The sequence below is a fragment of the Peromyscus maniculatus genome, chromosome 4 (assembly GCF_049852395.1).
Source record: "Peromyscus maniculatus bairdii isolate BWxNUB_F1_BW_parent chromosome 4, HU_Pman_BW_mat_3.1, whole genome shotgun sequence".
NCBI classification, from domain to species: domain Eukaryota; kingdom Metazoa; phylum Chordata; class Mammalia; order Rodentia; family Cricetidae; genus Peromyscus; species Peromyscus maniculatus.
Window position 1 is genome coordinate 93,358,783 of NC_134855.1, and position 14,156 is coordinate 93,372,938.

The window sequence follows — 14,156 nt, forward strand, 5'->3', positions numbered from 1 at the left end:
CTGACACCAAACACTAAATCAGCTGAAATGATGGGTTTGCCTTTGGCGTGTTTCCCTGGGGAAATAACTGAGAAAACATGTAATAATTCACACAACCAATTTTGTAAGCCACCTCCAACTTTTGGAAGAAGGCTGGGGAATAAATTCTAGGTGGAGAGATGTGATTTGCACCCAAGTGCGCCGGAAGTAGCCGCTCACTCTCGGTGCTTTGGTGCCTTCAAAGTGGATGTGACCTTGGCACTTACGTGAATTTTCAAGGTTTCTGTTTCTCTCGCTGCCACACGGCTGCTGTCCCATCTCCCTCCCCTTCCCAGGATGTAGACTGTCTCCTGCTCCTGGCATCCTTGTTTGAAATACACCAGCCCACACTTGAACCAACCTTAATCGACTGAGAAGAGTCTGCCCCCACCCCCACCCCCTATGTCTCCCGGGACCCCCGATCTCACTCTTCCTTCTCTTCACCCTTAATGACAGTGTTGTGAAAAAGTTTAAAGGACCAATAGGTGAATAAATACAACACCATTGAAAACTCATCTTTTCTAGGAAGACTTGCCAAATAACACGTCATTGATCTAATTATTCTTTTCCTGTGAATCCTTTTGCATTTGGTTTATTCCATAAACTGCATGTCCATTTAAATGGAGATGGATTTGTTTCAACATCGTTATTCAATTGTATGCCGCTGAAGGTGAAGAAGGCCTTTTCTGTGGTGTCTTGTTGCTTGCTATACAGGTTGAGCATGCAAACTTACGTGTCAGTTCCGATCAGGTAAGCTCAGAGGAGCTGACCCAGCCCAGAAGTAGATATCTACCCAAGAAAACAGAGAAGAAATACCTTCTGCTTCTGCTGAGAAACAATTTGTAATAGAGTAGAAAGGTGCCAGGATGGCATCTAAGGATACCCAGCCTAGTACAAAGAAAGCAGAAGACATTTTTCCACGTAATTTGCTTGTGGACTTGGCAATGTCCAGTTATGTAAACATGAAGGAGATTTCAGGTCATGTGGGTTGTGTTTGTATATGGACTTAACTTATCTTCAATATAAGGCATTCTTTATTTTATATGTGGCATGAAAGCCTGAAGTGAATCAGCATATTATCTACTTTTTAAAAATAATTTATTTATTTTTATTTCATGCACATGCATGTATTGCCTACATGTATGTCTGTGTGAAGGAGTTGGATCCCCTGAAACTGGAGTTACTGACAGTTGTGAGCTGCAATGTGGATGTTGGGAATTGAACCCAGGTCTTCCAGACCTGCTCTTAACCTTGGAGCCAACTCTCCAGTCCCCTACTTTTTTATTTTTCAATTTCTTAGAAAAGATAATGTTGTCAGGTTGTGCGCCTTTTTGGGGGGAGAGGCGGGGGGAGTCTAGGTTTAATTCGTTTTGATTTTAAGGTGTTTTCTTTTGTTGTTGTTCCTGGTTTTGGTTGGTTGGTTTTGTGGTAGGGTTTTCTATAGCCCAAGCTGGCCCTCAAACTTATTGTGTAACCAAGACTGGTCTTGAGCCCCTGTTCCTCTTCCTGGGATTGCTGGTGTACACTATTAGGCTTTGCTTGAAGTTGTGTTTTTAATAACCAAGATCTATGAATTGAGGGAGAAAACCCACGAGTAAGGTTCTCTTTCTTCAGTTTCAATTTGCAAACATGAACCTGCTAAGCACAAAAAAAAAAAAAAAAGGAAATGAACCAAGTTATTGTATTATTGTATTTTTATTTCATTCCTAGATACTGTGAAAAGGGATATTTGCATTGTGCATTAAATTGACCATAGTGTCAGAACCTTACAATGTTATCGTACATGATCGCTAATCTGTTATCATTGTGCACATATTTACACACAGGCCTAAGGACACAGACTTTCCACATAAACACGCGCAGGCATGTTTCACTTGGACTGAAAAGTTATTTACAGCTCTGTCTGGAGATACATACAACAGTGATTAACAAGTGCACAGCCAATCTACAACATGCAGATTAAGAACTAAATAAACGGCGTAAGAGTTTATTTTAAAACAATTACAAGATGTTTTCTATTTCTCCTTCATCCTGAACTATGTGTTTGAAAACAAAGTCTTCATAAGAACCACATGCAGCTCTTTGGACTATGAAACAGGGCCTTGTCCCACAACCGCATGTCTGCACACATCCTCAGAAGATAGCGTAGACCTCACACAGTCACTCAGAATGAGGAAGAAAAGTATGTGTGTGCATATGTATCATATGTATGAGTCTCTGATGCTCCACTTCTTCTAACTTTCATTTAATTTCTTCCATTTTTCAGAAGGAATTTTCTGTTTGGCTATGAACTGAAATCAGAGATTTGGGCTGGGAACAAAGATTTGAATCAATACAACTAGGTTGTTATTGTTATTTGATGAAGATTCTCATGGAAAGAAACTTGACTGAAGTCAACCAGCCATACCATTGTTTGCCATCCTTCAACTGAAGCTTAGTTGAAGCCCCAGTTTCTAAATACACAGTCTCTCTCTCTCTCTCTCACACACACACACACAAGTATGCATGCATGCATGTGTACATATGTATGTGTATCTATTTCTCATTGTGCTGAAAACATAGATACAGCAATTTAGTGGCACAAACATAAGATACATGTCTATGCTAGATATAGGAGCAAATAGATGGATAGGTAGGTAGACAGATGATAGATAGATAGATAGATGATAGATAGATAGATAGATAGATAGATAGATAGATAGATAGATAGATAGATAGATAGATAGACAGACAGACATGGACTTTAGAATTCACAATACCAACCCTGTTCAACAAGCCTGCACCTTCTCTGGAAGGGGACATGTAAGCAAACTCCACCTCCCAGGCTCCCTTGGGCTTCTGCTTCCTTGGCCTCTTGAAGCTTCCCCAGCCCTCTGCTTCTGGTGATCTGCACAGCTGTGGTAGTGCGTTGCCGAGCCTTTCACATGGGAGCATTTCTCTTCTCTGAACTGCTCGTGGTGTTCCCCCGCAGCCTGCTTCCTCCTGATCGTCTGTGTCTTTCCTGAATGAAGAGATTCAAATCACTTTTGTAGCGAGGCACACTTTTTCATGTAAAAACTGCTGAAGAGTCCCAGACAGGTGGCTCCGAGGCCCTGAACTGACTCTTAATGAGTCGCCTCTGCTTTTCTATTTTTTTTCCAGGTGTTGTAAATATTTTTCAAAGTGGAATCACTGTTCTAAATTCTTGTGTCAACACAAGATGTAACGAGAGACAGTATAGTGTACTCGTTACCAGAGCAGCCTGTGGCGTCAGACTGCTTAGGCTCGAGCCTGGACCTTCCCGAGTCCCAGTCCCTTCCTGGGAAGGATGAGTGTGGCTGCGTTCGCTCGCTGTTGTTGCTGTGGTAAAACACGGTGGCCCATCGCCGTCACAGTGGGACGGGATAGCAACAGACAGGCATGGCAGCCGGGACAGGGCTTGAGAGTCTGCAATCTGACAGCAGCCACGAAACAGAAAGACAAACAGGAAGTTATGGAGCCTTTCACCCTCAAATCCTGCCCCCACTGACGTCATCCCTCCGGCACGTCTTCACCACCTGAACACCCAAACAGCACCGTTAACTGGGACCGCGTGTTCAGATGCCCAAGACTGTGAGGAGCATTTCAAAGCTCCACAGTGATTGCACAGCCCCTTGTAGGTTTTAGCGGGGTTCAGTTGGTTTGTCCATGTAGAAAGGCTTGAAATGCCTTAACCTGTTCCAAAGCAAGCATTGAGCAAATGCTAATTGCCTTTTGGGGGTGGTATTGAAAGGGATGTATTTCTGTATATGTTTAAACAGACTCTCTAGATCACACAATTGGTCAAACTTCTGCTCAAAGTAAGTTTTTAGAAATGAAGATATTAAACTGACTTCAAAAGCCCACTTGGAAACTGCCTGGCCTTATTTGGCCAATGACACGGACTATTATGATCAGCAATCTTGGCGTTCTTCTATCTACCTTCCCAACCCTCTCTGAAATCACTGCCTCGAGGAAAAAGCGTAAATAGAGAACTAGCAGGCCTCTGCTTTGTCTGTAAGTTATTAAAAGCCATCTGAAGGAGTCCTGTGTTTCAGAATAGTGGAGAGCTACAACAGGAGGACCCTTTAATTCCATAGATGAGAAAGAGGAAGCATGTTCTACCTGATTAGGGACCCAAGTGTCCTGCTGGAATGGATTTCCAAGTAGATTTAAAAAAAAAAAAAAAAAAAAAAAAAAAACTTCACCTGAACGACATAATTGGTAGGGTTTATCCCATATTCTGTGGAACATTCGCTGCCTGCATCCCCCCCAGGACCATCTGAGGATAGCTCGGGTTTTCTGGAAAACTAAGAATTTACTCACTGAAGGACCGTTTTTAATATGCTCTCGGTGACAGTCTTTAAAAATACTTTGCAGCTTTCGCTGCCTTTTTAAAACTGAACGAAATGTCCCCAGCATCTGTTTTTCCTAGACTGTCCCCAGCATCTGCTGAGAGAGACGAAGTCTGCCCCGAAGCAGAACAGCCCTGAGCTGTCACTGTTGTGGCTTTTTATGTCTCCTCCCCAGTCGTCAGCAGTCATTGACTTCAGGCGACTGAGTGTCCCACCTGAACCCACCCCTCACACCCCACGCCACCAGCACATACTTCACAGTGGCAGCTTTAGAAGCTCTGTAGCCGAGTGTAGCAGCAAAACCACGGAACAGGAAGAAACTCGGAGGAACCCCTCCGTGTGTAACGCCGGCGTCTCAGACACGCAGCAGGGAAGGGACTGGTGCACAGCCAGGAAGCTCTGGTGGCAGAAGCCACAGAGTTGCTCAGGCACAGGGGCTGGCCTGGGTGTATGGAGTTGGTGCTCGCTGATAGTCTCCTTCTGTATGAATCCAAGTGTTCATCTGTGCCTGGCAGAGCCAGTCTGCACCCACCAGGACCCTCCGTGCCGCATATGTGGAGCGTGGAAGTTGATGCATGCTTAACCTCAGATCTGCAGTGAATATTTGTGTTCGCTATCTATCACTATGGAGCAAATTGTCTCTCGAGCTATGGCCGAAAATAGCACTCATCTTTCACAGCCTCTCTGAATCAGGACTGGAAGTAATGCTTGGCTCTAGACGTCACACTGCCAGGCCCTGACAGTCCTGTTGCAGTCTTTTCCAGTCGGTGGCAATACGGTGTTAGTCTCATGTAAAGACAGACTGGGGCTCTCACTTTCTCCACCTCCTGAGTGGATGAGAGCATGCTCAGCTCCCCATCGTGTGAGTATCTCCCACTTGCCTTCAACATACAAGCAAAAGAGGCAATAGAGAGAGCTTTAGGAAAATAGAGATCACAGCCTGTGGAACTTAATCATAGACATGACATCCTGTCTCTTTTCTTAGTGTTAAACCGAATCCTTAGACCCATCCCATATTTACAGTGTGGTGCGGTGGTTCAATGAGAACGTTCCCCATAGACTCATGTATTTGAATACTCGGTCCCCAGTTGGTGGCACTGTTTGGGGAGATCTGGGAGGGGGGAGGGGGGGCTTGCTGGAAGATGTTACCGAGGATAGGCTCTGAGAGTTTTAGACTCTTCTAGGTCACTCTCTCTGCTTCGTGCTTGTGTTTGAAGGTGTGAGCTCTCAGCATCCTGTTCCAGCTGCCATGCCTGCTGCTTACTGTCACGATCCCCTGCCCTGGTGAACACTTACCCCTCTGGAACCATAAACCCAGAAAGGCCCTTCCTTCTGTCTGAACTGCTTTGGTCATGGTGTTTTATCACAGCAACAGAAAAGTAACTGATCCAGGCAGTGAGTGCACAGAGGCCTGCGTTTCCACAGGCCGGGGCCTATAACACCATGTCTCTTCCACTCGGAGTACTCCAGCTCCACCACCGCCAGAGCCTCCGTTCTCCCTGTCCACGACATTGGGGAGGCTGCTCTCAGTGGAGGGAGTTCTGATGGGGCCTGATTCCTTTCAGCTCACTCTTACTGTGAAGACAAGCCATATGTCCAGGGACAGGTTAGTTACAACTTTGCTAAGGATCTTTACACAGCGTCAGTGTGACTAAGTGTCACCCATACCACAGAACTTCCTCTGTGGATGCTGTTCACCTCTGCAAGACACATCCAGCTACAGAACGATGTGGGACCAATCAGAACGGGTATGCGTGGATCTTCTTCAAAGCAAACAAAAACAATTGTTGCCCTCCATAGGATAACAGCGCTTTTCAATGCTATCTCCTTAGAAGAAACAAGGTGACTGAAGCTACTGTGAATTCTGTTATCGACATTTTTAAAATAGCACAAGACAGATTTCCCCCCAAACTGAGCGCAGTGCTGGTATAACGTTCCCCTGCTGTCTTTTCACAGCCCCTCAGGGGTCTCTGGTCTAGGGTTGAGAATGTCCAGATTACAGCCTAGAGTAGGGACCGATCACTCTGACAGCCACAGCAGCCCAGTGGATGACAGAAAGGAATTGGATAGGCAGTCCAAGAGCACCCACACCGTGAGGGTTCTCTTCCGTCTTGATACACAACATTTTTGAGGGCCCCATTGTGCTTCCACACACTGTGAAGAGGTGGGTGTGAGGAAACCAGTCTCTAGAAACTCCATGGCACAAGTGAGCCTGGGCATCCCGGAGTCACAGAGAAGGCTACATGGATATTAGTTATATCGGAGAGGGGGCAGGGACTGAGCCCGCTGCGTATGTAGCTAGACCAGTTAGTTAGCTTCTCAAAAGAAGGGGATTTGGGAAGATTTGTGTACGAATTTGTAATTTGCATATATTGGTTCATTTACTTTTTTCAGACAGGATCTCATGTAGCCCAAGCTGGCTTCAAACTCTGTAGAGCCAATGATGACTTCAACTTCTGATCCTCCTGCCTCTCCCTCTTAAGTATTGGGATTATAGGCATACGCCACTATGCTTTGTTTATATGGTTCAGGGAATCAAACTCGGGGCCTCATGCATGCCAGTCCAGGGCTCTGCCATCTAAGCTGTAGCCCAGCCCTTCGAGCATCTTAACTAGTGAGAGCCAGGCCGTGGTTACTAGTCCATTCACACTGTTCTGTAGGGCAGCTCACTTGTGTTTTCAGATGTTTCCATTACAGGGGGGTGTTAAATCAAAATCTGAACCTTAGCTACCTTAAAAATTGCCCTAATTCTGCACTTCAGAGACATGGCATAGAGTTCAGAATGGTGGTGCACACTTGTAATCTCAGCACTTGAGTGATGGAGGCACAGTCATCCAGAGATCAAGGTCATTTTCAGCTATATAGCAAGTTCAAGGCCAGCCAGAGCTACATGAGAAACAGAGAGATAAAAAAAGCACAACATGAGTCCGCTCCCCAAGAGTCCTCTTGAATATGGTATGCCAAGAGCATGTTGCTATGCTGTGTTCATCTCTAGGTCATCCATGTGCTGTTATCCTGGCAGATAACCTAAGATTCTCCTCTAAGTCAGTTCCCAGTGGGAACTGGCAGGTGTTCTCTGTCAATATGGCCCCAGAACCATCCAAAGCATTCTGGGTAGAGTCTGGTTAGTGCCGAGGCACTTCCCCATTTTCTGGTTCAATTCTGCTCCTCTCTCATGGTATTCAGTAAATGGATCACTACACATGCCACTTGGACAGTCGCAGACAGCCCAGGTTCCTCCACTCTTTAGCTGTGAGCTTTTAGACAAACTGCCAAATGACCTTTTGTCTCAGTGTCTTCATTTGTAGAACAAGGAGTAGTCTTGAATCTAGGTCATGGTGTTGGCACAAGAACTAGATGAGTTTGTAAGGTAAGAATGTTTGTGAGTATACATGGTACCTGAAAATATCACGGAAGCATTAATGCAGTGTGAGCATCCCATATACTAAATACTTGGAACCACAAGTGTTTGAGATTTGGGTTTCTTTAGGAATTTTGAACATTTGCATGTATATATTGAGATACCTTTTGAAATGAGATACAGGTCTAAAGACAAAGTTTATGTATGTTTTGTATATGCTTTATATACATAGCCCGATGGCAGTTTTGTTTTATTTTTTGTTTGTTTTTGCTTTTCAAGACAAGGTCTCTCTATGTTGTCCTGGCTGTCCTGGAGCTCGATCTATAGACCAGGCTGGCCTCGAACTCAGAGATCCAGCTGCCTCTGCCTCCCAAGTGCTGAGATTAAATGAGTATGCCGCCGCTGTCTGTCTAATAATTTTAACCCATATTTGTAGTGTTTCTGCTTTCACTACAACCCATTTCACAAGAGCAGCTGTGGAACTTCCCACTGTGGCATCATGTGACTAGGTAGTTCAGCCCAGAAGAGACATTTCTGTACCTACTGTCATTGGATCTGTGCATACACCATCCATGTGCTCAGTCCAGGTCATGCCCAATGATGTCATGCTGAGTCCACAGCACTGCTGGCTGCAGGCCGTATCCTCCATCTTGTCCCCAAGGGTATCTGCCATGAGCTAGGCATGGTCTTCTGAAGCACCAAGGATGTGGATGGAAATAAGACATGGTCTTTGCCTTCACCAGGATCCCAGAAAAAACAAATCCAGTGATGAAGTAGAGGGTGATTCCTGGGAGACTTATACACCAAAACCACAAAAAGCACCGAGTCTTACTTCCATAGTTTCCTGTTTAATGTTTTAAGCACTCTAACGTGGCCGGAAACTAGAAAAACACTTAGCACCCTTGAAAAGCTGACATTATTTAGGATTAAGTTCCCCTTTCGTGCCTTCAAGGTCTTTGGTGGCTCTTGACTTGTCCATCTTTCTGTAGAGGTTTTCGTTAAATTTACCAATTTGGTGGTATTTTATGTGTAAACAGACTTACTCGTTCAGTAGAGACTCTCATCCTAGTGTCTGTCCCTCAAGGAAATAGAAACTGCATTGGGGAATCCTTGAGAATCATGGTTACCCATGAAAAGGCACCGAGTGCCTCCAAGCAGCACAAGGAAGACTCAGCACCAGTGGTAGAGCATCCTCAGATCCAGGCTCTGCTGTTTGGATTTGTTTCTCAGACATGCTCTCACACATTAGCTTAGGCTGGCTGGCTGTGGTCGGCTCCTTCAGAAACAGTCATCTGCCCCAAGGCTGCCTTGGCAGCAACTGATAATCCCTGGACCCTGAGCTGCTGGAGAATGCTCAGAGGAGCACAAGGGAGCAAATCCAGATGTGACACTGTCGTTACAGTTCCAAATTTGTCACCTTCTAAAATCTGTATTATCTTTGTCACTTATGAGCCCTGTAATGTAAAAGCCCCCCTAGCACTCAATACATACAAGAAGAACGGGTGTTTACTCATTTTTACTTAATCAGACAAAATTTTTCCATCAGGTTCTGAGCTCATGAGAGCACTAACTCTCACAAGAGCCTTAAAGATAGATAGATGGTAAAGTCCTGCTAAAAGAAGAGGAAGGAAAAAAAAACTGCCCCGATCCAGGCCGCTGCCTTTTGGGAATCCTGGTCATGAACCACTACTTGAAATGTTCAGGTTCACAATCCTGCCGAAACCTTTGTGGGTCTCCCCATTTCAGCTGTTGCCTCACAAGTGAAACAAGCCATTTTCTTGAGCATCGAGGTGTTCCCCAGTCTGGCCTCGCTGTCTAGGAAGTGCCGTTTTCATAAAGAGTTGTCATGCTCCGAGTCCTTTGGCTCGTGATTTAGCTGTGCAGGGAAAGTGCAGGCGGCGGTCGCTCGCTCGCTCGCTCGCTCGCTCGCTCGCTGCTGGTGATGGGTGTTTTTTGTTTTATTAAATCTTTAAAATACCGGGCTTGTTTTTTACGATCCCCATATATTCTTTTGTTCTTCTCCATGACTGGTTAGATCACACTTTTGCTCCCTTAGTAAAAATATTAGTGCCTTTCTGAAGAACACTGTGGTCTCCAGAGTGGCTGCCTAATAAAGTAGAGAAATGTGTGGCGCTTGCTGTCAGATGCATGGAGGCCGTGGTGTGGGTGTATTTCGATGGGATGGTTTAGGGCCTACTGAGAGGTCCACAGGGATGCATGTCTTTCGGCACTTAACAGATTTGCCTTGATAACTCTGACATTATTTGGCACAAATTTCAGAACTTTTTATGAAGTAAAGCTACCAAATGGCTTATGTTTCCATATAGACAATCGTGTGTGTGTGTGTGTGTGTGTGTGTGTGTGTGTGTGTGTGTGTGTGTGATTAAAGGTTGCTAAGAAACAATTTGTTAAGTGGAAGCTAGCTCTTGTCCAGGTATGAGCTTGGTCCCGGGGCTCACATCCAGTGCACAGGAAACCTAATTCTTCCAACTCAAACTTGGAGATGCTGAGGAATAAGAGGGCATGCCCATCTGTCCTTAATTCTCACAGGACCCAATTCAAAAGATTGTACTCAAAAAGGTTGAATTATGAATACAACTGGGCTAACCCACTGATGTGAATCCCCCAAATAAGCCAGCCCATGACATCCAACTGAACTTCATCCTGTGCGTTACAGTGTCTCCCAGCCCATTCTGTACTGTTAGTTTTGGCAAGAACACCACAGCAGATAATAAATCATGGAAGGAAAACGCTTTTGGCCTAGCATGGTTCAGCCTGCTGTAATATTAGAATACAGAAAGCAGTTCTGTTTTTACACATCCTTTCACTAACCCAGCATTCATAATTTATGATTTCACTGTAAAATTCCTGCAACACTACACCAAAAGTAGCCCTGCCCTTTAATTAAGTACTCTTGGTAGAGAAAACGTGAAATTGATGTGCAAACCGTCTCTCTGTGCCCAGTGATTGATAGTGATTACATCTTTATGAACCCAGCCTAAAGGTCTCAACTTCCTGATGGGTGAAGTCGTCCGTAGGGCCACTTCCTGGCAGGGACCAGTGGCTGCTAACAAAACGGAAGATAACGGGGGGGGGGGGGGGGGGGGCGGGGGGGGGCGGGGGCCACAACTTAAGCATGTTGGGCTCTTAAGCCTCCATCTGTCTGTCCACACTTGGTCACAAATCTCTCTGACTTTATCCCTTGTCCCTGTGGGAACTTACCAGCAGATTTCTCACTACCTCCATGTATAGGTTGCGATGCAGAGATCCCGTAGAGTGTTGGGTAGAGGTCTCTTTGAAACATCCTAGTTTGACATGCAGATTTTCTTCATTGCTTTTTTTTTAATTTAAGAAAATTTTTATTCATTTTACATACCAACCACAGATCCCACTCTCACTCCTCCTCCCATTCCCACCCACCCCTCCATCCCCTCCTCCAAAAGGGTAAGGCCTCCCATGGGGAGTCAGACATGGAAACTTTTTTAAGTTAGAAATAATGAATAGCAGGAGATACTTTTGGGCACACTGATACTTGAATTAAACATGATAGCCAGAGAGAACTTTAATCTGTCCCATTGTTTTAAGGTTTTTTTTTTTTTTTGGTTTTTCGAGACAGGGTTTCTCTGCGTAGCTTTGTGCCTTTCCTGGAGCTACCTTGGTAGCCCAGGCTGGCCTCGAACTCACAGAGATCCACCTGGCTCTGCCTCCCAAGTGCTGGGATTAAAGGCGTGCGCCGCCGCCGCCGCCGCCGCCGCCGCCGCCGCCACCACCACCCAGCTAGTTTTTTTTTTAATGTTTTTGAAACAGTGTCCTGCTACACAGCCCAGATTGGCTTCAAGCTGATGATCCTCCTGCCTCCACCTCCTGAGTGCTGTGATAACGAATAGGCACCGCCATGCCCAGTTGTTCAAACATTTTTTTTTCCTTCCATTATAAAAGTAGGCAAGTTTAATTTTTAAAATAGTACCAGGAAATATTAGAAGACCGACCGCCCTAAGCCAGGTGTTCCCAGCTCATCTCTGATCTACTTCAGTTGTGGCCTTCCACGGCTAGGCAGTGATTACCGCAGCTCATACCCATGGCCCTTTACTAAAGATGTTACAGGTGACTCTGGGTCTGCTGGGCTCCTGGAAAGCAAACACATCTGTCAAGGTCGCCACAGTTGCATTAAGTGAGTGCTTAAGTTTGTACTCAGCTGCCTACCATCCTCACGATAGCAAGCTGGTATACTCACTTAACTGTCTTTTCTCTATGCCTCTAAGATGTCTGTTTTCTGGCCATGCGTGACGTTTTCTGTTGTTTTTACAGGTTTGGACCAGGCTTGGTCATCTATTGGTACGGATTTATCCAGGAACTGGACTGCAACCGGGAAAGAGGCATCCTGCTCAAAGCCTCTTTCCCCACAGACATCGTCACCTTATGCCATAGCACAGCTTGACCCTGAAGATCCTGGAAGAGAAGCCGGAAGCAATGTGACTTTCCTGCCGTATAAACTTCTGGCAACATCTGCCCTGAACTTCAGCTGAACCCTGGCTGCTGCAGTCGCAGCCCTACCTCTCTAGACAAACATATCAAGAGTTTCTGTTTTCCTTCATCGCTAGCCGATGTGAATAGCCAAGAACTACGGACACAACCCACTCATTATCAGCATCTCCGTCTCCGACACAGTTAGTTTATAGATAGTCATAATCCTGCTTCCTTCCGAATGCTTTCTCCTTGCATACCGAACAGAAGGGACAGTGTGGAGACTGAAGGGTGTGATTTTTCAGTTCTCCTCCGTTATTGAACACTCCCTTGCTTTTCCTTTTAAAGCTCCATTCATTGGCTCTCCCTGCTTTCTCTGCATTGGTATACTCTGGTACTAAGTGTTGCATTAACATCAGGGAAAAACCTAGCACAAACCTAGAAAAGCTGGAGACAGGAAGTCTGTTAGCAAGTGTTCCTTCTCACCTGGGGCTCAGCAGAGCCGGACAGGACCTTTTCTGTGGAGACCTACGGCCTCGTGACTTCTGTGGCATCCAGCCAAGCTGCAAAAATCCCCCTTGATGAGAATTTCCTCTTTTCATGAAGCTTATTTGAACACGAGCATTTCACATTGATCTCACCTTAAAGTATGAGACGCTTTGTGTCCGGCAAACCATGCTCCTTTGGCTTGGGGCTGAGACAGAGGACTGACGCTCAACCTCCCTCTCTACAGTGGCCTTTGAAACATGACTGGTGGCCTATACAATGTTGGCCACTATTTTTATGAGTTTTTTTTTAAGTACATTCATACATACTGCTTTGTGTCTGCATTTTATACCAAATAATTGTATAATGCCCAAATAATTTAGACATTATAGTCAGCTTTGAATGAATTAAGTGTTCCAGAAAAATCCTAGAGTAATTTTTAAATAAGCAAAATAAAAGAGATTTTGTATTTATTCACTTTTATATACTGCAGACCAGACTTCAGTCCGAAGCAAAACATCAGTAAAATAATTATAAACCTATCTTTTGGGAAATTTAAAAGTAATCTGTATCCCCCCCCCAAAAAAAAAAGTATTTAACAATATTTGCCCCAGTGCTTGTAAAAATGTCGCTTTTAAAATATTGAGTAGATGTTTTTAGAAGTAAAAATAAGGCTTTTGGAAACACCTTAAGTCTTACACATTGGTGAGTTCCTCTTGTACCTGGTCAGTGAGAAACTTGCCCTGTTGCCTTCCTGCCAAGGGCCACGAGTGTGGCAGGTCAGGATAGGATGGTAAGCCCTCCTGGGAGACGGCACTAAATCACGGAGTCGGAGGCAGAGTGGGGAGGAAGCCTCAGGCAGGTTTTGCATATGAAACAGATGGTTCGAGAACACCACTCCATTGCCTTTATACACACACTTTAAAGAAAACTACAAAAATCTGTTTTTATAGCATGCCCTCAGCCACTGGTTTTGTTTGTTTTGTTTTGGGGGGTTTTTGTTTTTTTTGTTGTTGTTGCTGTTGTTGTTTTGGGGAGGGTGCAGTAAATGACATGTATCTGCACAGATATTGAAAATCCTGCTAAACCCTTGTCAAAGATTTGCTTGTTTTAACATTAGCCTAATTTATGATGAGTGTGCACAAATAAATTTTAAAAGCTCAAAAGGTGCTTATGTTTTGCGTTCATTCTTCTACCTGAAGCCCTGATATAATGTGTTGTGAAAAGGTTCTGGTAGCCCCAACAGAGACACCACCTTGTATTTATAGTGAAGCATCCCAATGTGGCCCCTCACAGCAAGAAAGAAACCTACGGTAAATTACACACTGTGGTAAGTTTATGAGTTACTGAAAAACTAGCGTGATCCTTGTGTCTGCCGTGTTTGAATTAGAGATCCGTGGGAAAGAGTGTTGCTCCCAGGTGAGAAGCTTAAAACCGCTTTGTTGTTCTTTTCATCTTAAAAATACTTATCTGGG

At 44.8% G+C, this 14,156-nt stretch overlaps 1 protein-coding gene across 3 annotated transcripts in view; it reads left to right on the top strand.

Moving 5' to 3' along the window:
* Positions 1-13,851, top strand: part of Cdin1 (CDAN1 interacting nuclease 1) — a 216,227-nt gene extending 202,376 nt beyond the window's left edge. For all 3 annotated transcript variants that reach the window (XM_006985106.4, XM_016003654.3, XM_076570319.1), the window contains one exon: positions 12,040-13,851. In XM_006985106.4, coding sequence (XP_006985168.1) covers positions 12,040-12,169 — 130 coding nt within the window. In that variant the 3' untranslated portion in view covers positions 12,170-13,851. The remainder of the gene's footprint in view (positions 1-12,039) is intronic.
* Positions 13,852-14,156: the final 305 nt, after the last annotated feature.